The sequence below is a fragment of the Pagrus pagrus genome, assembly GCF_965226575.1.
Source record: "Pagrus pagrus genome assembly, chromosome: 8".
Lineage (NCBI taxonomy): Eukaryota > Metazoa > Chordata > Actinopteri > Spariformes > Sparidae > Pagrus > Pagrus pagrus.
In genome coordinates, this window is record NC_140192.1 from 14,739,334 (window position 1) to 14,760,159 (window position 20,826).

The window sequence follows — 20,826 nt, forward strand, 5'->3', positions numbered from 1 at the left end:
CCGTCGCCGGAGAGCCGGAGAGCCTGACGGAGAGCCTCTCCGTACTCTCCTGGCGCGGAGTGTCCGTCACTCCGTCGCGGGGAAACGGAGACGGCAAGGGCTGTGATTGGTCCTCTAAACTCACGTCCTCACGCTGGTTCTCCAGCAGCCCGGGGGGGATTGCATTGCGTATCCGCCACCACGACGGAGAACTGCGAAGGCTCGAGATGACATGCCAGAGCAGAACCAGTTTGTGCGCGTTTAAAAAACGTAGATATGATATCTGCTTTACAGACAGTTGAGACCGACGTGACATGTTCTCTCTCTCTGTTTGTCTGTAAGTGTGTGTGCACGTGTGTTTGTTTACGTCGGTCCGGAGCTCCTCCCTTCGTAAAACAGAGCGGAGGAGAATTGTAGATGCGCGACGATGAAGAAATTATTAATTAAACGAACACGGTCCGGACCGGTTCTATAGGAAAAGTGACCTTAAATGACTTCTGTTGTGATTTGGTGCTATGTATAACATAAAATTATATATAACACAGCATGCGTGCACACACATAGGTTGCTAGGTTACCATAGCAAATAGGCCTATCCCAGAGATGATATATTATTTGTTAGTAGGTGGTTAGAAGGTGCAATCCCTTTTTGTAATGTTGTATAAGACAACACTAAGGCAAAATGGCCGTTACTATTTAAGTTTGTATTGATTCATAGTGTTACATGTTATACATGTTTTACAGTAAGTTGAAACTGTATTGTTATTTAAGGAGGAGTTGGAGTTGGAGTTGTAAGAAATACCTCTGTTTTTTAAAGAAATAAAAGCCAAATGGTTGATCATTTTACAGCCACATCATTTTCGTCATGCATTATTTGTTTTGGTTGTTTAAAAATGCAAAATATATATATATACGATTAATCGATTAATCGATCGATAAAGTGCTAGATTAATCGATTCCAAAAAGAATCGATAGCTACAGCCCTACACAAAATTAAGACATGAAAAGGCCTATTTCTACATTTCTGAATTATATACTTGAAAAGAAAAAAGTACTGACTCATATTTGATTAATTTTCTCCTTTTATTTAGAACCGTTCAGATTTTCAATGATTCATGTAACAAAATATAAAATATTAATATATTAATATATATAAAAATGTAAATAGAAAACCCTTTTCTCCTCTAGAGAAGAAGCCCTACGTAGTGGAACTCCTTGTTCGTCACTACCCCGTTCTGTTTCATGTTCACTCTCCTCAATGTTTGTTTGTGTTGCCTTTATGCAAATGTCCTGCCTGCATCCATGTGAAGGAAAGCAAAACGTCCAAATTACAAAAAATATAGCCCAAAGAGTGTAATTTGCAAAAATAACGATAAAGCACAAGAAGAAAATCTAAGACGTTTTTCATGCAATATATTTCTACATATAGCACAACCCTACCCACCACCAAGTAGATTTGAAAAAAATATTTTTCTTTTCTTAGAAACACACACATTTATTTGAGAAGGTAGGTGTCTTGAGTACAAACATTGCATCGATGCCTACCATAGGAATGCTTAGGAATGCACCTGCTGTGAACATGGTCATGCGTATGCAGTCCTCATGATGACATAATTAAATGAAGTGTTATTGCTACTTTAGATTAATCCTGTTGCCAAATATCTGTGCTGGTTCTCTCTCTTCCTGGCTTCACAAGACCATGATCTTGCAGCAGTGCAGAGTTATGCTGTCTTTTGAAATCACCATTAAAAGCAGTACATGTTAACACATCTGCTAGTAGAGGAGATGTGGGGGTAGGGAGGGCATAATTCTCCTTGTCATCTGAGACAGCATTCCTATATTAGACATGCTAAACCAGATCACTGCAGAACATTAAGCCTGACAGCAGCGCTTTAATATTTGATGCGCTCTGCTACCGTGGCATAAACCACCAAACTGCTGTAGCACCAGCTAAACTGACAATTCTCTAATATATTTTTCAAAAGTCAGCCTTCCATCACACTGAAGTGGAAAAAAGTTCATCGCTTTCAGCACAGAGTTCTGAGAGATGCTGAGATGGATTAGTCAGCAGGGAGGAGAAATTTCCACAGGTTGCCCTAGATGCAAAACAAAACCTGCCAAGACTTTCTCCACTGGCATCAAGGGTTTCAACTCGAGGAAAACATAATAATTGCTGTCTCACAGATATGTAGAGCCGATCTAGCACACAGCCACTAAACTCATTACAGGGTTGGTGGCAAGCCATAAGGAATATGGGCCTACCGGTGGGCCTGTCTTGGTTCTTCGACAGCAAAACAGGTAAACTTGTTAACTCTGACATCCACACGACCCCAGAAAAGAGGAGGGGGAGGAAGGAAGAGTCAAACACTCCGGTAAGACATCATTTACCAGGTCACAGTAGGACACAGGAGGTTGTCAAAAGTCTTGTTTTCAGTGTTAATTTAAATAGGCCCAGGTTTTGTAAGGCCAAAAGCCTGCCTGAATGCCTTCTGGTTGTTCTTAAATTAGCCAAGTCGGGATTCAACTGAGACTGAAAGAGATTGCATTAGGCACTGCAGCACATTAGAAGAGCTGTGAAGCAGAAGCTCAAACTGGCACATATAGGTCACACCAACAATTGTAACTACTGTAGCCTGTTTACAGAGAGGCAGGGATTGCTGTACAGATAAACTGCTGTGGCATTTAACAAGGACTTGCACCTGCAGAAACAAGAAATGCCCGTTATTAAGGAGTAGCAATTGAGGTATTATTGAGTCTATTTCCTCCTTGAAAAGTGAAAGTGAAAATGTACAGGCGCCACAAGGACAAATTCTTAGGTTAGGCTCAGCAACAGAAAAACAGATTTACTGCAAACCAAGTCTCAATGTCTTCCTCAAACACTCTGCAGTCTATTAAATACTTGCCACCATGTGGATTTCAGTCTGGTCACTACATTTGGAGGATTTCCTTCCCACTGTTCTCTACTATGCAGCTTTCCCTTCCTGTTATGCAGTTTGAAAGATTTTCATTGATTTACTGCCTCCATGAGAAAATCCACTGATCACTGTTCAGATTAAATTAATCAGGTACAAAATGTTGCTGTCATAAACGTTGGTGTGAGCGTAACGTAATTACTGCATAAGAGGTCTCCTGAAAGTTTGGGGGGTGAAGACTTGGACAGGAGAGGCAGCCACCTCATGCTTTGCTTTATATTTTAAACTTCACACAAACACAGATAAATAAACCCTTCACAGAGCAGGGCATGTATTAACCCCCTCGGCCAGGGGGGGTTAAATCTCCCCTCACCATTGCATCTTGATCATGCTCTCCAGAGAGGTTAAATCCAAAGACTTTGTTTTAGTTTGGACAAGTTTCATCCAGATTGGTGCTTGCAAAGACATGGTTTGGTGCTACGTAACACAAATGACAAAAAGCCAACTTTCTGTCACCGCTGGCTCTCTCTGCTCTGTGATTGCTCATTTTGAACACCAGAAAAGAACTATTACACAATAAAGGTTTCATCTCTAACTCGGTTTTATTAACCAGGTCTCGATACACCAGAGCAGGAACACTGCTCTAGTGTGTTATACTTGTTTGTCAACAGAAACACAAAAATAATGTCACAAAGACCAACTACATTGTGAGAGTGCGAAGGACTATTCTTGACCTGGGAATCATCCTGTCTGACAAAATAAACACAAGATTCACTTCGTAGATTTTTCTGCACTTTAACCACATCTCAGAACATCATCATAAGAAACTGAAATACACTCGTTCAAAAGTGGCACATAAGAGATATTGTGGCATTCCCTATTTTTCTTATTCCTATTTTTGATATTCATTAAGGTAAAAATGAAAATTACGAATGGTCCTGACTTTTTTGGCCTTTATTTTAACAGTGACAACCTAAAACAGACAGGCTGCATCCAAATGTCTGTTTGGGGGTGCGGACCTCAACAGACTTTAACGATTTACTTACCCACAAATTACCCACAAGTCATTGCAATAAGAACGTGTCTTAAAATAACTTATTATTAATATGTAAAACAATTACTTTATTAAAAACATAAATTGTGTAGGCCAGAAATAATATTCAACTACTTACACAGAGCTCTCTCAGACTTGTCGTGAAGACAGTAAATACGTCACAGTATGTATGAGTGAAGACAGAGAAGTTTAGAGGGTGGACATCTAGATTCCGCAAAAAAGCGAAGGGAAGACATGCAGCTAGGCCAAAACCCTCTTTTTACCATTTGGTAACATTTTGGTGAATGAAACTTCCACAAACTTATTGGAATCTCACCTTTAAAATGCATGTTTGGCTAGAGTGACAACATTGACAAAAACTCACAAATAAAGACATTTTGATACGCAAAATCTTCTAGCAGCTTGTTGTTGGCACTGCCCTAAAATATGTCTGCTCTAACAATTTGACTTAAACCCAATCTTGAACCCGATTTAAACAAGTCCCGGGTGCAAACAGTAGCCTGCTTTAGTGTGAACATAGCGTCAATGGGAGCATGTCTGGCTCCCACCCCCACTCCACCCCCCTGTCTCTGACAGCCACATCAGCCAATTGTCAAGAGCAGCTGATGTGTCCTTTTCCCAGTGCATCCATCAGCATGCACACACACACACACACTCACACAGCACTGGTACTCAAAGGGATTTGTGCAGATTCACGAGAAGACCCCTGGCTAACGTCTCAATAATCTCTCACACGGCTCTATAAAAAGACATGACTGTTAGCACTATGCTTATGACTGCCTCTGCCCAGCTAAAGGAAGCCTGTTGATATGTTACATTTAGCACCTGAAACATCAAGTGTAAACCAAGACCAAAAGAAAGCAAAGGGGAACATAACAACTCAATCATCTTTTGATTATGTTTCACAACATGCTTTTTTAAAAACCAGGTGTGACTAACCTCACTTGGACCCAGCTGTACAAGAAACGAGCATTTTGCATGTCATAACCTGAGTATTATTTTACGAGTAGGGTTGCAGTGGAATGAAATTGGAAAGTAATTATACTGTGCACGTTTGCACATTGCAGTATCAAAGTCTACTTCATTAGTGTTGTTGAAAATATATATACTTCAAGTTTTTATCAAGTTTGTCAGGACATAAGATTTCGCAAAATTATAATGTCGTGTTTGTTCAACGAAAAAAGAGCCCCCTCTGTATTCATTCATTTAAAGGTGCACTGTGATGTTCTGGCTGCAACCCTAATTAAGAGTGAAACGTTTACCCGACAATGACAAAATCCTGATAAACAGCTAAACTGCCCTAGATAGATACCACCACTTATAAGGAAGTGTGTTGCTTTCTGTTCCCTCTCTCGGTTGCATGGTCAATAGGTTGTGTATGATGCTGCCAGATATAGGTTGTGTGAACAAGCGAGAGGACTGTGCCCTTTGAACAAAATCCTGTCAGCTGCAACCCTGAAGCAGGGCCCTGAAACACTTGACTGGAGACATAATGACAAAAAAGATTATAAAGAGGAGCACAAATCCTCATAAGATCATAATCTCTTTACGTGACATCAGTTTGACACTACTTACTCAGGAGGCGAGTAAACTCTTCTCTGCAAAAAACAAATGCAGAGATCCACACCACATCAACTCTTTGCACCTCTTGAGCGGAAACAAATGTCTGAAATCGATTGAAATGACATGCAGGTGCAACGTCATGACGATTGGACTGAATGCTTTCTCAACATGCATCTTCACAAGTGACACAGTTTAGCAGTGAAACACGAGTCTGCTGCCTCTCACTCATGCGCTCTACACACAAGAGATGACATCATGTTGGGTCAGCTTGGGTTTTGGTGCTCAGCTTGCTATCTGCATCTGCCATTTCGAGAGCGTCACGTTAGCCTACATTTACTTTTAACGCTGAATATTTAACCGAGCGCTGTGCTGCGTTCAGGTGACGAGCTCCATTGTAGCGCTCAAACCAGGGGGGGGGGAAACAGATGATGATGAACAGATGAATACCGTGCGATTACTGCCTTTTGTATTAAATGAATGCACGCCAGTATTACAATATAAATCGTGCATAGAAAAGTGTCAAGGATGCAGGCAATGCTCGACTGGTTGCAAGTGCAGACAGACGTAGTAAGATGTAGTAAAAATGTGGTTCGGGTCGTGTGTTGTGGACGGTGAAAGCCATTGTGAATGTGCGTTGATAGTAAAATCTCACTCACAACAATGTAGGGTGCAATGGAAGGTACCACAGGCATTTTGGATGTGACAGACTCACGCAGACTGGCACACATTGCGTGACAATGCTAAGGAAAAAAAAACCCTAGCACAAGTTTACACATCGTCCATCCGCCGAGTCGTCTTTACAAACCCACCCCCCCACCTCTTCCGACTGTACACTTCATTACGACCTGTCATCCGCTTCGCTCTCCATACTCACCCCCTGAGGGACAAACCAAACAGTGAAGCGTCTCCCCCCACCTCCTCCTCATCAGTCCACGACGTAAAGTCTCCGAATCGCAGCGTAGATGCGAAGCAGGTGCACAAACACATCGATCAACAAAACAAGCACTTGGCTCAAGACCTTTCCAAAGCAAACCTACGCACTTAACCCCCCTCGGCGAGCCGATGCTGCTCTGTGCACTCACCGCGTCTGAGCGGAGTGAGCGATGAAACAAAACAAGCCCGAACAACGTCGAAACCAGGCGATGGTGGTCACTTACAACTTCGCCTGTGTCCACTTTTACTGCTCTTTTTTTTTGTCGTTTAGCTACAGTAGCTCCGCCGTTGAGACAAGAGGAAGTGTCATTTCGTTTTCGCTAGCAAGAGGCTGTCCAACCGTTAAAAGGGGGACAAACAGTGGCGGCGACACGACAACAGAGCGGGAAAAGACGCTCACCTTCAGTAAAAGTCGTCGTTGTTGAAAAGCGTGCTCTTCAGTGGGGTTTAGTCCGACTCTGGAGATGACGGTGTGACTTTGCGAAGTGCTGTCAGTTGGTGCGGACTTCCTGAATGACGGAGCAGCAGGAGCACAACCCCTCGCGCGTGTTTGACAGTTAGTTTGACAGACAGGCGGAAATAAAGTTGACTCGCGCTGCGGAGTGCGTGCAGAAGAAGAAGAAGCAGGCGCGCTCCCCAGGTGTCGTTTCTCCAGCATTAACACCAGCGAGCGGTCGGTTTTTTGTTTTTTTTCTGGTAAGTATCTCATGCGTAATTGGTTTATCCACATCAAATACCAAAATGCTCCGCCATGAAGTATCTCTCTGATCAGTGCCGCTTTAAATAACAAGTGCCGACGCGAAAGTAAACGACCAACGACGCTGCAGCTTATTTCCTTCGCAAATCATGAAAGATGCATGGACGAGTCATCCCGATTCTGTTGCAACTTCAGTGTCAGTGAAGCCGCTTCGTCTCCACAATGTTTTCAGTGCAATGCTGCCTCCTGCTGTTGTAACGGTTAAACTTCAACTGTAACAAGCATGGATGTTCATCAGTATAGAACATTTATGAAGACCACAGACTTAGCTACTCAATGTAACTGTTTTAGTTTTTTGAACTTTCATGTTTGCATCAGTTTGGCTGAATTAATGCATACACACACTTTGGCAAAGACTTTTACTCAAGCACTATTCATGTGGGTGACTTACCCATACCAAAGTACCAATTAGTACCTGGCTGACCTAAGGCTGATAAATTCAACCCATAATATACAGTAGCCTATATACATAGATGTTGATATATGCATCATTTTACTTTTACTTGTACTTTTAATACTTACATTTATTGCAAGAAAATTATTTTAGATACTAAGGTACATTTAATATCAGTATAAGACTTTTATTCAAGCACTATTTATATGGGTGATTTACTCAGATCAAAGTACCAATTTACCACAATGTTTTTATTTAAAACACACACAAACACGTGAGGAGCATTATTAGATTGGGGAAACAATCCTTTATTTGAATATTTACTTTCCGACATTACATTACATACATTCACTGTAAAGAAGCAAATAATAGCATTGATGTTTTGCATCTCATAGGCAAATGGATACCTTATTGTGAAATTTAACACTAAATCAGATCAATGTTCAAATTGCTCAAATTCTGATTTAAAAAGCCAAAGGTCTAAAAATCAGGTTGTTCATATTGGATTGATGAAATGTGGACACCAAATTCAAGATGAAAGATTCAAACTCAGCCTGGGAAAAGAAACAGGGCCTGAAAGAAATCTATCAAACCTGTTTGAATATTTCATCTGGCATTTTGGTATTCAGAGTGTCTCTCAATCTGTGTTTGTTCATACAGTCATGTCTTACAACATAATGTGCTAAAACCGAGCTGCATGTCTGCTGACAGGGCAGATTCTGGAAGAGCACATACAGACTGACCCACATCTACAAGTTGCTGCTATTGAAAAAAGTGCTGTTGGTCAGAGTCTGGGCTGCAACTAATGATTATTTTCATTATCAGTTATTTTCTAGCTTGAATGACTAATTATTTGGTCTATAAAACATGTGAAAAATGTTTGTTAAAAATGTCCCATACCCCAAGAATGAGCCTGCAAATGTCTCCTTTTGTCTAATCCTCGGTCCAACACACGTTGACAGTTGGAGAATTTGTAAGAATGCTCACAAAGCTGAGACCCATCCATTGAAAACTGGATTATAAACCCAACAAAGACCCCAGATGGGACTTTAACTCACAGTCCATGGTTTAGGATGCCAGTGCCTTATCCATTAGGCCAATTGGGCTTTTATGACAAATCATTTTGATAATCGTTTAATTGATTACCAGAGTATTAATAAACTGATAAATTAATGGACTAATTGTTCAGGTGGCCACAAAAGCCCTTGTGATCACACATGGTCAGCAGGAGGAGGCTTTTCAAGGTGGGTCCACATCTCCTGGATACCTTCAAGGGGCTAGTTCAAGAGCAGCCTTCAGTATTATGGTCACTATCTGAAACTGCATAGAATGGTTTACTCAAGGACAAAATAGTAGTCGATACTAGTCTATAGGCTTTTAAATTCGAAAGCCTGTCACCACTGTTTGATATGTTCTTATCATTTATTTTTCATGTTCCCAGGGCTCCCTACAAAGCAGTAATGATACTAAGTGGGCGGGTAAACGTCACAGCAGGGATCCAAGGATTAATGAGATTTTGGCAGAGGGACTCTAATATATAATATCATGTGATTTTGCATTAAACCGTGTACCTTTGTGTTGTCAATGGTGGCATGATGACAAGACTTGCAGTGAGCTTTTGTGCCTACATACTAAGCATAAGTGTCAGAGGAATATAGTACACAGGGCCATAGCTATGCATGGGGATGCAGAGTTTGTGTCTTCCATGTTGTTTCTGGTAATGTGTGAGAAAATCACCATTAAAAAACGAGTTGACACAAACACCATTACATATGGCTGATTCTGGATTTTAACACACAACTTTGTCTGTTTGTGAGTAAATGGATGACTAGATAATCATGGGCCAATTCATGCGATTACAAAAACATTAGTGTTATGTTGCTGACAATATTGCAAAGGCTTTAAGACAGCATTTATACTACGATATTGGGAGATAACATAAATATAGTTGATAAGTTATTGTGGCTGACTCTTAATATCTAACAATTAAAAATGTCTCACATGTGATGGGGTTGATTACTAGATGAACATGTTATATCACGGGAAAGTAGAAATGAGGCAGGAATAGAGCTTCAGTGCTGGTGACTAAGTTGAGAAATAACATTTAAAAAAAATAGATTTTACAAGTGATCAGCCACTGACTCCTCGCAGATCCTCGAAGTGTTGCAAAACTAAATGCATAGCGAGCCAACTATAGTAGATTCATGGAGCCAAAACAAAGAGACCCCATAGCACTTGGCGTCCGGAAATATGCCTGTTTAAATGTTGTACTCTAGATTTGGATATGCGCATAGAAAACACACTGATTATTAACTGGTATCCATCAACTTACATTCGTGATTTCGATTGTAGGAAAAATCACATTAGAGGTGTTTACTCATATTAAAACTTACTACGGCAATCAGTGCATACAGGCATATGGTCAGACAGCTTGACACTCCGAGGTCCTGCCAGTTGTAGGCGCTGTTCCAAGCAAGCTGCAAAACACAAATCGATTGTTTATTTTGTGTTTGTTTACATTTAGCAAGCGAACAAATGGCTTCGACTTTGCTATCACCTATGGTGGACTATTACAATGATGAAGAAGAACTTGATAGCGTGGATGACGACGACGATCGGAGTTTTAGGGGAAGAGACTCAGAAGAAGGTAACGGTGAACGTTTTGACCAAAAGCTCCGGCTGGGTCTACTTGTTGGAAAAGAGACGGAAACGCGCGATTATTGCATAAATTCAGACCATTTTTGTTTGCAGTGTTTAAAGTGATTTGCAGTTTTCGCTCTATTAGGAAAGGGTTTCTCGCATAGCGCGGTGTGCACTCTGTAGCACTTCCTAAGCAAAATTATAACGCCTTGTTTCCAATTCTGTAGGAACAGTCCAATGCGAGCTTCAGCCACACGTAGTTAGCTTGCTAGCGAGACAGGAGGTTAGCTACCCGACTACCGCCCGCCAACTTTTCGTCCAGTCAGGAAACATTTCGGAAGCAGGTGATGAAAAACAATGAAACCGCTTGCACTCGGTGACTTTCCCCGTGCAGATAGAAAACTGAGCCCACGGTTAATGATTATTTAATAAAAGTCTCGCCTTGTTTACATGCCAACCGGCTAGCGTGCCGCTAGGCATCGGTCAGTTATAACTACATAAATCGCCACACTGGCTTTACGTTATCGTACGTAATCGTTGGCAACAAAACGTAACTGTTACTTAAATTAAGCCAACTTTAGACGTGTTTCAGTCCGCCTGGACTAACTTGGTTTTAATGAATGATGTTCCACTCGGGGTAACGTTACATAGCGTCAATTAGCCAACTAGCTACGTAACGTTAGCTTCGAGCATTGACAGGTCGGCAGGCAGCCGAAACCCTGCGTACTGTGTCCACTGCACTGCCCTTTTCACACTGTTCAGTGAGACAGGACGGGTTGCAGTGTACGAGAAAGAAAGACAAGAGGAAAGCGAGGCGATGACAGCACTACAAGGTTCGCTAGTTTCCTGACACTGGCTTCCAAGCGACGAGCTGGACTTATTTTTCTCCTCCTCGGGATATGTTGACGCTTCTGTTATACCCAACTACGCGAGCGAGAGTCGGGTTACTCTTTAAACAGTAGACTAGCTAACTTAAGCTAGCACATTAATGCTAACCGAAAATGAAAGCTGCTGTGTCAGCTTAACATGACCGGGCCTTACCCTTCTCTTGTGTCTGGTTCTGAAGGTAACGCCGACTGACCTAGGTCAGCTGCTGCTTATAAACTTGGCTCCCAAGTTTGCCACATCGCGCTAGCCTAAACATGTTAGCTTGTCTTGAGAGAGTTGTTAGCCGGGGACCGTTTCTGATTAATCCTACCATGCGGCAAATGCTTGACACTCAAAGTAATAGCTATATTTCTGTCGGTCATTACATAGATGTTTCTGGATTAAATTTACAAGCCTTAGCTTTGTCTAGCTGAACTTTCTCTGATGTCGAGCCGACGATATATAGTGTGTGATCTGGCTGACTTGGATTTCCTCTGTTTCCTAATCTAACCACCCAGAGGGCATTCCCAAGCAGGGTGTTCACCATTACCTTACCAGTGCCACGCACGTCATCTGATCTCCACAGATCACTGCTGTCCGTCTGTCTGTCTGACGTTGGACGAAACTTCATTGTATCACGTTTGTGTTGGCAAAGCTAAAAGAGCAAATGCAGGAATATATACAGAGTATATTACATTTTTTAGCTGAGATCTGAGTCTGTTCTTCTTCTGTTATGCCAGACACGGAAGATGCCAGTGAAACAGACCTTGCCAAGCACGACGAGGATGACTATGTTGAAATCAAAGAGCAGTAAGTGTTGTGCCAACCACAGCTCAGCTGTCTTGACCTTAATACAAATCATTTGAAGGTGAACGTTTGTTTGTGTGCCCCTATTGCTGCACACAGAGAATGGACATGTGATATTATCTCTGGTTTATTTCATTGCAGAATGTACCAAGACAAGCTGGCCTCCCTGAAAAGACAGTTGCAGCAATTACAAGAAGGTAATTAGTGTTTATCCTCTGACTTTAGTGTGTTAGGAATTTTCCAAATGTTAATGACTTTTACTGTTGCTCTCTATCTTGTGGGATGTGATTTGTGTGTGCGTGGGGATACAGGACATAACCAGATCCTGACCGGTTACTCATGGTGGTTAGGGATTACATCATCGGGTCATGAAGGCAGCTTCAGAGGAAGTTTAAAAGTGCACCCACTGTCTCTGGCTATAAAGAAGAACCAGATGAGAAACTGATGATAACTGCTGACTAACAGTCTTCTGACATAAACAGCTCATTCTGAATCCTGAGGCCTGTCTGCTGATCTGATACAAACCATTTCTGAGCTGGCTGGGCTGTAGCACAATCAGCTCTCCTACGAGCGAGTGTAGAAGTTGTGTCGGGACACGCTGTGAGCTCTCTGTAAATCCAGATGCAGGAGCAATATCAGTGTCATCTAGACGAGACTGTGGGTTGGTGATAAGCAGCATATCAAGGAAACATCGATGCATTTTAATTAACAGTTTCTTTAAATTTTAATAACTTTTGTTTGAATTGCTCTCACCCAACATTCAAATCTGAGTCATAATTGGATAATACTATAAAATTCTCTTCGCAAACATGGTTGCATAGATCTTCACTTTTGGTAAATGACACTTCCTCTTTGCAGGTACGCTGCAGGAGTATCAGAAGAGGATGAAGAAGCTGGACCAGCAGTACAAAGAGAGACTCCGAAATGCAGGCAAGTTGAGCGATATTTAGAGACGGCACACTGTACTTTTCTTCTGATGCATCCACAGATTTATTAAAATGTTGAAAACGTGAGAACTGGGAAAGGGAAACTTGCCCACATGCAAGAGTTTATGCATATAAGAACAGAAGTGTTTGAAAGTATTATATTCAAAGCCTTAAATGAATCCTTGATGTTGACATTTGGTAACTAGCAGGTTCATAATTAAATGACAACAACTGCAGCCATGCTCCTATACATGCTCAATGCTCATATATCCCATTTCTCAATATGTTTTTCTGTTCCTACATTATGTTGAATGTCAGAAACTAAATTGTAATGAACTTGTGTCAGTATTTTACATGTTGTGGTTGACTGTAGTCCTGACCACTAATCTTGGGGGATGAAACTATCTTGTTTAAATCAAACTTTAGTGGAATTGGGCAGAGGTTTGATCTACATGACCAGTTGTTTTTTTTCTTTCCCTTTACAGATCTGTTCCTCCAGCTTGAGGTGAGTGTGATTCATCTTAGTAAGCGGCTGATGTGATTTATGTTAAATTGAACCGGAATGCATTCCTTCGTTTTCCATCATTTCTTTCTCTCAAACTGTCTGCAGACAGAGCAGGTGGAGAGGAACTACATCAAGGAGAAGAAGGCAGCGGTGAAGGAGTTCGACGATAAAAAAGTTGAACTGAAGGAAAACCTAATTGCAGAACTGGAGGAGAAGAAGAAGATGATCGAGAACGAAAAATTAACAATGGAGCTGACAGGCGGTAAGGGAGCCAGAACTGGATTATTAATCAGGGACTTGCTCAGCAGAAGAGACAGAAATGGGGTAAAACAAAGAAAATATATGTGGGTGGAAGTGAAAGTTTTTCTCTCCACAAACTTTGTCTGTGTGGGATATTGTATATATATTATATTATATTATATTATATTATATATATATATAATTTTTTTAATTTTAAGTGAATTACTAAGTTGTGCATTTTGACACAGTTTTACACTATTTGGAGGTTATTGTTTGATCTTAGTTTGTCATTATTTCTTCCAAACATAGACTCAATGGAAGTAAAACCTATCATGACTCGGAAGCTGAGGAGACGGCCCAATGATCCAGTGCCAATACCAGACAAACGGAGAAAACCTGCACCAGATATCCTTCACATAAACGTAGTGGTAGTGTTTGTACTTTCTCAGACAGTCAAAGGTCACGATCAACTCCATCTGTGGAACTGGTTAAGTAACTAAGCTAAGCCTCCTTAACTCTTCGAACCTCAGCTAAATTATTTGTTAACAGATGAACAGATAATGGAAGATCTAAGAACCCTTAATAAGGTAAGTGGTTCTGAATTTTATGTATGTAACTGCTTATCTAATTATTTCTTTTAAAAATTTCCCACCTTCTCTTTTACAGCTTAAGTCTCCAAAACGACCAGGTACGTCAATGCTCACCTTTTTCATTTAATTTCACTTGTCATGCACAATTAACTTCTTTGAAAAATTAGGGAAATGTGCTATTTTGCTTGTCCTTTTGCTGTGTTATATGGTGAAATCAGCACCACTCGCATGTCTGTACTCTGAATATGAAACAACAGCCAGCAGCTGGCTAGCTTAGCTTAGCTTGGCACCAAGACTGGAAACAGGTGGAAGCAGCTAGCCAGGCTGAGTCCAAAGATAATGAACTCTGGACTATTTTGTGGCTTTAGCAGTAACTTCCTGAAGTCTTGTCATCACCGTAGTCTTGAGGAAGTCTCCCAGCTAAGAAATAGTTCGGCACGCAGCAGTATGGTTTTTGTACAAGTTAAAGAATTAGTTAATTAGTGAGCTGGAAGGCAGATTGTGTTACCTGTTTCCAATCTTAATGCTAAGATATGCTAACCAGCTGGTGGTTGTAACCTTATAATCAACAGGCGGAGAGATCATCTCCTCCACCTTTCATCAAGAAAGTAAATAAGCACATTTCCCAAATATCCCAAAACTATTGCTTAAAAAATGACACTATTAGTAGAGAAGTTTTGCATAAGAATATTAATCTGGTGATTCTCCCTTTTCAGTGTCTCCCTCGTCTCCAGAGCACGTCCCCTCCGCTCCCATGGAGAACCCCTCCCAGCGTTACGAGGCCCGCATCGAGGAGGGGAAACTTTACTACGACAAAAGATGGTGAATTTGAACTTTCAACCTAAAAATGGAAATCTCACATTTTCTCAGGGACATTGTACCATTTTTGTCATAGTTTGACAACAGCTTGCTTCGCCACTAGATGGCCACATTGCCATGGTTTGGATGGATTTGTTGTGTGGTTGGTCTCCAACAGACATTTTTATAGCCACTATCATGGCAGCCACTTTTTTATCTACAGAAAGAGATATTTCTTAGAAGCCGGTGAATAAGTGCTGGTGCTTGAAAGCAACATAAAAAATACATATTCAAAGAAGGTGACTGTACTAGAACCAGTGCTGTGATGCAGAGATAAAGAGAATGGAAAATCTATGGCCAGGCACGTCAGATGCCATTCTTTTTGAGGACATAGCTTTGCATCAGACATGTGTCAGAACATAAGGTCATTTGTAGAGTAAAAATAAGAGAATTCTGTCTTATTAGCGGGTGATAGAGACGGGAAGGGGAGAGGAGAAAGCTTTGAGCTATGTGGACTCTTTCAAGGCAAATTCTCATTTAGTCATTGCCAAAGAAGACGCCACAACCATAAAGCCTTTTCACAGAAGCTGCAGGGAGACACACACGTCATTATTCTTCAGTGGGCCCTTAATGATCAAGTGCTTTGGCTGTCAGTCTCTTCCCCTGGGTTGGTTCTGTCCTCTGACAGTTTGGAGCCATTAAAAAAGAATAACAGACTTTTTGTTTTGACTTTCCAGTCCAATTATCTATTTAGTGCCATCTCAGGAGGAATGTGGTTAATTCAGCGGGGTAAAATTATGTATGATGAACGCCTCTCCTGTCTGCACTTAGCCTCGTTCCTCACCGTGTATGACGAATTAATGGTGTTTTTTTTGTTGTGCTTTTTATGCTGACAGGTACCACAAGAGCCAGGCCATCTACCTGGAGTCAAAGGACAACACAAAGATTAGCTGTGTCATCAGCTCAGTGGGGACCAATGAGGTGAGCTTTAGTACTCATCCAGCTCCTGTCGCATTTAGAAAAACGGCAAGGATGAGGCTGGTGATATTCTGTATTTGCCTTTGTTGTCAACAAATGCCATGAAAAGACCAGTGAATTCATCCTCCTACAAAGTGTGTCTGTGCAACTAAAGCTTGATAGATTGTATTCCTCTGTGCCATAGAGCTCTAGTGTTCTCCAAAACCCATTAAAAACACATCAGTGAGCCACACTGTTGCACTGTTCCATCATTACCATGAACGCACAAACAAACACTGTGCATTATTTTGACTCAATACCACACACGCCGCCATGCTCGTCACAATTCCATATGTGTTTTTATGCAAATGTGAAAGGAGGCCTTGTGCAAAAACGGCTACAATGCATAATACTATACACAGAGAAAATGCTAGTTGAGTCAAAATGTCGCATGTAGTTTGCAGTATGCCAAATATACCTGGATGTCGTACTGAGTTGGAAAAAATATCCATTATGCATTGGATAGTCCGCTTGCATAACGAGTCCCACAATGCAAATTGCTGGAAAGGCTGCAACAACCGCTCAGGCCAGCAACAAATGTCTAGTTTTTTGTGGTTTGCTATGGTATTTCATCACTGTCAGTAAGTTATATGAAATGGCACCCAGTTTGACTGAAGCAAGGATAACATTACGCTTCCAAAGCATTAAAAATAACTTGCCTCGTATGGAGTGAAGCAGTGCGACAAAACCCAGGTGAATCTGGTACCTTCGAGTCGTCAGATAGGCATTACCCATGTCTCGGGTAAATATTTATCTTTGTGAGCTAGAGTTTGGCTAGTAACAAGAGCTAATGCCACTCTAATCAACACAATCATTGATTTTTAGTTGACATATAGATGCAAATACAATTTGGCTGTCTTCTCACAAACTGGTTTGTTCTTCTTTGTAATGCATACGTTCTAAACACCTGTATTGTCCCTTTCTTTTTTCTTCTCCAGATTTGGGTGAGGAAGACGAGCGACAGTACAAAGATGAGGATCTACCTGGGACAGCTGCAGAGGGGAGCGTTTGTCATCCGCCGACGGTCGGCTGCGTGAAACATGACCCCGCCGCTCCCCACCCACCCCCATCTGTTCAATTATCCATCCATCCAATCACACCTTTATCTGCTGTTTCCCTCGTTGGTGCATCTGAGTTGAGTTTGACATGTGGCCTCTTATTCTTCATCATATACACTGCCCCCCAAACAGTTCTCCATGGCCAAGAATATCTTCTTTCTTTTTCCACAGAAACTAAATGCAAGTACAGTAAAAGTGGTCATATACACAACTGACTGTTCCCCACAATTATTTGTCACTATGTGGCATGTGCTTGAAAGCGGTTAATGGTCATAAAGAAGCATACTTTGAAATCTTTTCTACAGCATCCAGTCTTACTTGCGTTTCTCGTTAAGTTATTTTTCCTTTAAGTTTATTATCAGTCTGATGTTGACCCACAGATGCTGTCTTCTTCTTCAAGCCTTTTGAAATGGTCACTTACTGGTGTAACAAAGCAAGCACTGAAAAGCTGATGAGCAATTGCTTCAGGTTTGGCTGAATACCATTAATCCCCTGACTTATGAAGTTACAGTTCCCTGGAGTTTACCAGGTGTCACACCATGTAAAAAAGAATATACCTTTTGCACTGTCATCAAGAAACGGAGGCTGTTTGCTATGCTGATGGTTTGTCCTAATAACATGTTTAAAAGTCCTATGTATTAAACCTTTCATTTGATGTTTGGAAAAAAGATATTTTGAGTTTTTTTTAAATGTTATTTTTTTGGCTGTTTCATGAGATGCTCTTCATATGTGAACGATATGGATTAGTTCGTCTGTATTTGCATGTGGAGCATTAAGTTGACTATTGATTTGTACTGTGTTGCATTTTATTAAAATGTTATCTGCCTTTTATTATTTAATGAGAAGGTTTGTTCTTTTATCGTTTCTGAAGTGCACGAACGGGCATGAATCTAGATATTGTGATTGATGTTTATTGGTAAGTCTCCCCTGACTTTAACGTCTTTTGTGTCCTAACAAGACTAAACGTTTTCATTCATGGTGCTCTTTGAGGTATTTATGCACAGTGGACCACAGCGGAGGTTATAATGTTTATCAAGTTTACCATCTTAGTTAAGTGTGTTGGCAAGCGGACATTTCGTAATTATTACTGAACACAAGTCAGCTAAGCCTGATTGGAAGTTTCAGTAGTGTTTAGTCATGAGTATTTGAAAAAATACCCAACAATGGCGATGGAGGAAAGGTCCCAGGATCGCTGAAGTCACCGAGATTCATCCTCTTGGAGCGATGAATGCCTACCAAATTATCTGCCAATCTCTATCCAGGTATTTGACTGAATAAGTGGAAAATTATGTTTGATCTGACCACTTGGGGGCAGCGGAAACAAGCTCAACACAACACAGATGTTGACTGAGTAGCTAGCATACAGCTGTGGGGCCAGAAACAACACTGAGCTGAAAGATGCTTGACATCCTGCAGGGCTGAGGGGACACAGCAGAGTAAGGTGGCATTTCTCTGAGGGTTATTACGAGGGACCTCTTTCTCACAGAAGTAGTCCTGTGATCCATTGTTAAAATGAAAGTATTGATTATAGCAGCCTTGTGTGAGCTAACATCAATAAATAAAAGTATGTTTATAAATGTTCCATGACCCCCGACAACACAGACACGGACCCCTATGGTGCTCAAGCTCACTGTAATGCTTCAACATGTTCGATAATATCGTAAATTTATCATTTACCTCAATAATAATTTCCACTTCTTTGTCAATGTCCATGTCATCCGTAGGGCCCGGGGGGATTTTTGCATGCACATCACATTGATTTGCCAGCGTCTCAATATAATCGACCTATCCAAGTCACCGCACAGATCCACTGCACAGGTGCACACAACCATCCCTCCACTTTGTAAACAGCTGAATTATTTGGCATTCTGCGCAGGTCTGTGCCGGCCGAGCAGCCTGCCTTTTCCCTCTTGTGTGTCCTATCGCTTTAACCGGACGGCATGTTTCACTTCGCCTGACTTAATGACACAGCCTGACAAGGAGGGCAATTACTGTTTTGCCATGCCGCACAAAATGCAAGGCTCATCTCAAAAGGCTTGTTGTCCAGAAGCCGTCAGGTGTGATTGCTCAGTCTCTTGCGAAGGCATGAAATGAGCTGATAGAGAATGCGATGCCCGTCTGCTCTCTTTATTGCATCCCATGTCTGGCTCTTGGTTAAGGCCAGAATAACATACACTGAGGCACTTAATGTGAAATGTGTTGGCATCAGTCTCAAATCAAACCTCAGACTCAATCCATTTGAACTGTTCTGGAGTCAGGAGCATAGACAGAGGGGTGGCCATGGGTGCTAATTAGTGAAATGGGTGGATTATTGTACAGGCCTTCCAGGACTCCTTAACCAGAACGTTTCTTGTTGGAAAGTCAAACGACAAAAAAGAAACATGAAACAACAAAGAGAGGCTTAATTACAACAAAGAGATTAAAAAAAATACCTAAAAGAGGGATTCAAAACAGCCACAAAGAGACCCAAAACCACCTGGAATAGACTCAAAACAACTACAAACAGACTCAAAACAACCACAAATAGACTCAAAACAACTACAAACAGATGCAAAACAACCACAAACAGACTCAAAACAACCACAAAGAGACCCAAAACAGCCACAAAGGGACTCAAAACCACCTGGAATAGACTCAAAACAACCACAAATAGACTCAAAACAACTACAAAGAGACCCAAAACAGCCACAAAGAGACTCAAAACCACCTCAAAGAGGCACAAAACAACCACAGATAAGCAAAAAAACACTACAAGGACACAAAAAAGGCTTCTTTGAAGTCATTCATGTATGTCTTGTGCCTATAGGGGGAGTAGCAGGTCACATGTTTGTATACAGGGGCCCATTTTCGAATAACCTACCCATCTGTGGGCGGAGTTTCAAATGGCCTCTATTAAAACCTTTTGTAACCTGTTCTTTGGCATTAATATATTACATTGAATAACTAGATATTTCATTAAAATCCATGCATTATGCCCTGAGAAATTAACAAAAACTTGAGAAAATAAAAACCCTCTCTCGCAATGGAACCGTTCCTTTATTCGGATTAGCACCAAAAGTTAATAAGGTCTATTCTGGGCCAAGGCCCATCCTACATCCTTTTTTGTGGAAGTCCATTCAGTAGTTTCTGTGTAATCCTGATGACAAACCAACCAACCAACAAACGGACAAGGGGAAACTTAACCTCCATGGCGGAAGGAAAACTAACCACTAAACCCTCCCCTGTCTTGTTTCAACAGCTCAACAAATGTGTGAAATGTGAGCAGGTGCTGACTGCTCCAGGTTCACCTGAATGGGTATTCCTCTCTGTCAAGGCTACTCCCACTTGACTCCAGTGTCATTCTTACACACAGATTACACACACTTGAGTGGTGTGTCGATGACCCATTTCACCGTCTTTTAATCTAAACAGCCCTCCCCTCCCTCCTCCACATCTATGTCTTTCAAATGATCCATTTATTGCTCTCCGGGACTGTATCAATCTTAAGCTTTCACTGCAGGTGGCTGTTTATACTGTCTAAAATCAATATGCTGAGTAAGGCGAGGAACAAGTTGGAGCACTTGAACATGTAGACAGTTCTCTGGTGATGAATCCATTTTTTCTTCCTCGTGCACCATATCTGTTCATCAGAGAGTGTAAAACACCTGCTGATACCCACTATTTGCAAAACAAAAGGAAGCTCTCCAGTCTTCCATGACCACAAGTCATTACAGCGCTCTGCCCCTGGTTTGGGTTTGTTGGTAAGTCTCACTGGAGCTGTTATACTCTTTGGTGGTTATTGCTTGTG

General features: G+C 41.4%; 2 protein-coding genes across 6 annotated transcripts in view; one reads left to right on the forward strand and one right to left on the reverse strand.

The window, feature by feature from the left end:
* The window catches only part of taok3a (TAO kinase 3a), a 68,209-nt gene extending 60,906 nt beyond the window's left edge, over nucleotides 1-7,303 (reverse strand). Inside the window, exon 1 of one of the 2 annotated variants that reach the window (XM_084360395.1) lies at nucleotides 6,841-7,303. The gene's annotated coding sequence lies outside the window, so the exon portion shown is untranslated. Of the gene's footprint in view, nucleotides 1-6,381; nucleotides 6,577-6,840 lie in introns of those variants that run through there. The other variant, XM_084360396.1, reaches the window with a different exon arrangement.
* Nucleotides 7,304-10,034: 2,731 nt separating this feature from the next.
* Nucleotides 10,035-17,870, forward strand: suds3 (SDS3 homolog, SIN3A corepressor complex component). 4 transcript variants are annotated; one of them, XM_084359676.1, is made up of 13 exons: nucleotides 10,035-10,238; nucleotides 11,839-11,908; nucleotides 12,047-12,102; nucleotides 12,764-12,835; nucleotides 13,317-13,336; nucleotides 13,442-13,598; nucleotides 13,886-13,981; nucleotides 14,102-14,163; nucleotides 14,243-14,264; nucleotides 14,739-14,774; nucleotides 14,883-14,988; nucleotides 15,861-15,945; nucleotides 16,920-17,870. In XM_084359676.1, the coding sequence occupies exons 1-13, from the start codon at nucleotides 10,127-10,129 to the stop codon at nucleotides 17,016-17,018; spliced, it is 993 nt and encodes a 330-aa protein (XP_084215802.1). In that variant the 5' UTR covers nucleotides 10,035-10,126; the 3' UTR covers nucleotides 17,019-17,870. The 4 variants fall into 4 exon arrangements, with proteins under 4 accessions (XP_084215802.1, XP_084215803.1, XP_084215805.1 ...); XM_084359679.1 differs by lacking the exon at nucleotides 10,035-10,238 and adding an exon at nucleotides 10,310-10,575; XM_084359678.1 differs by lacking the exon at nucleotides 10,035-10,238 and adding an exon at nucleotides 10,738-11,064.
* The last annotated feature ends 2,956 nt before the right edge of the window (nucleotides 17,871-20,826 follow it).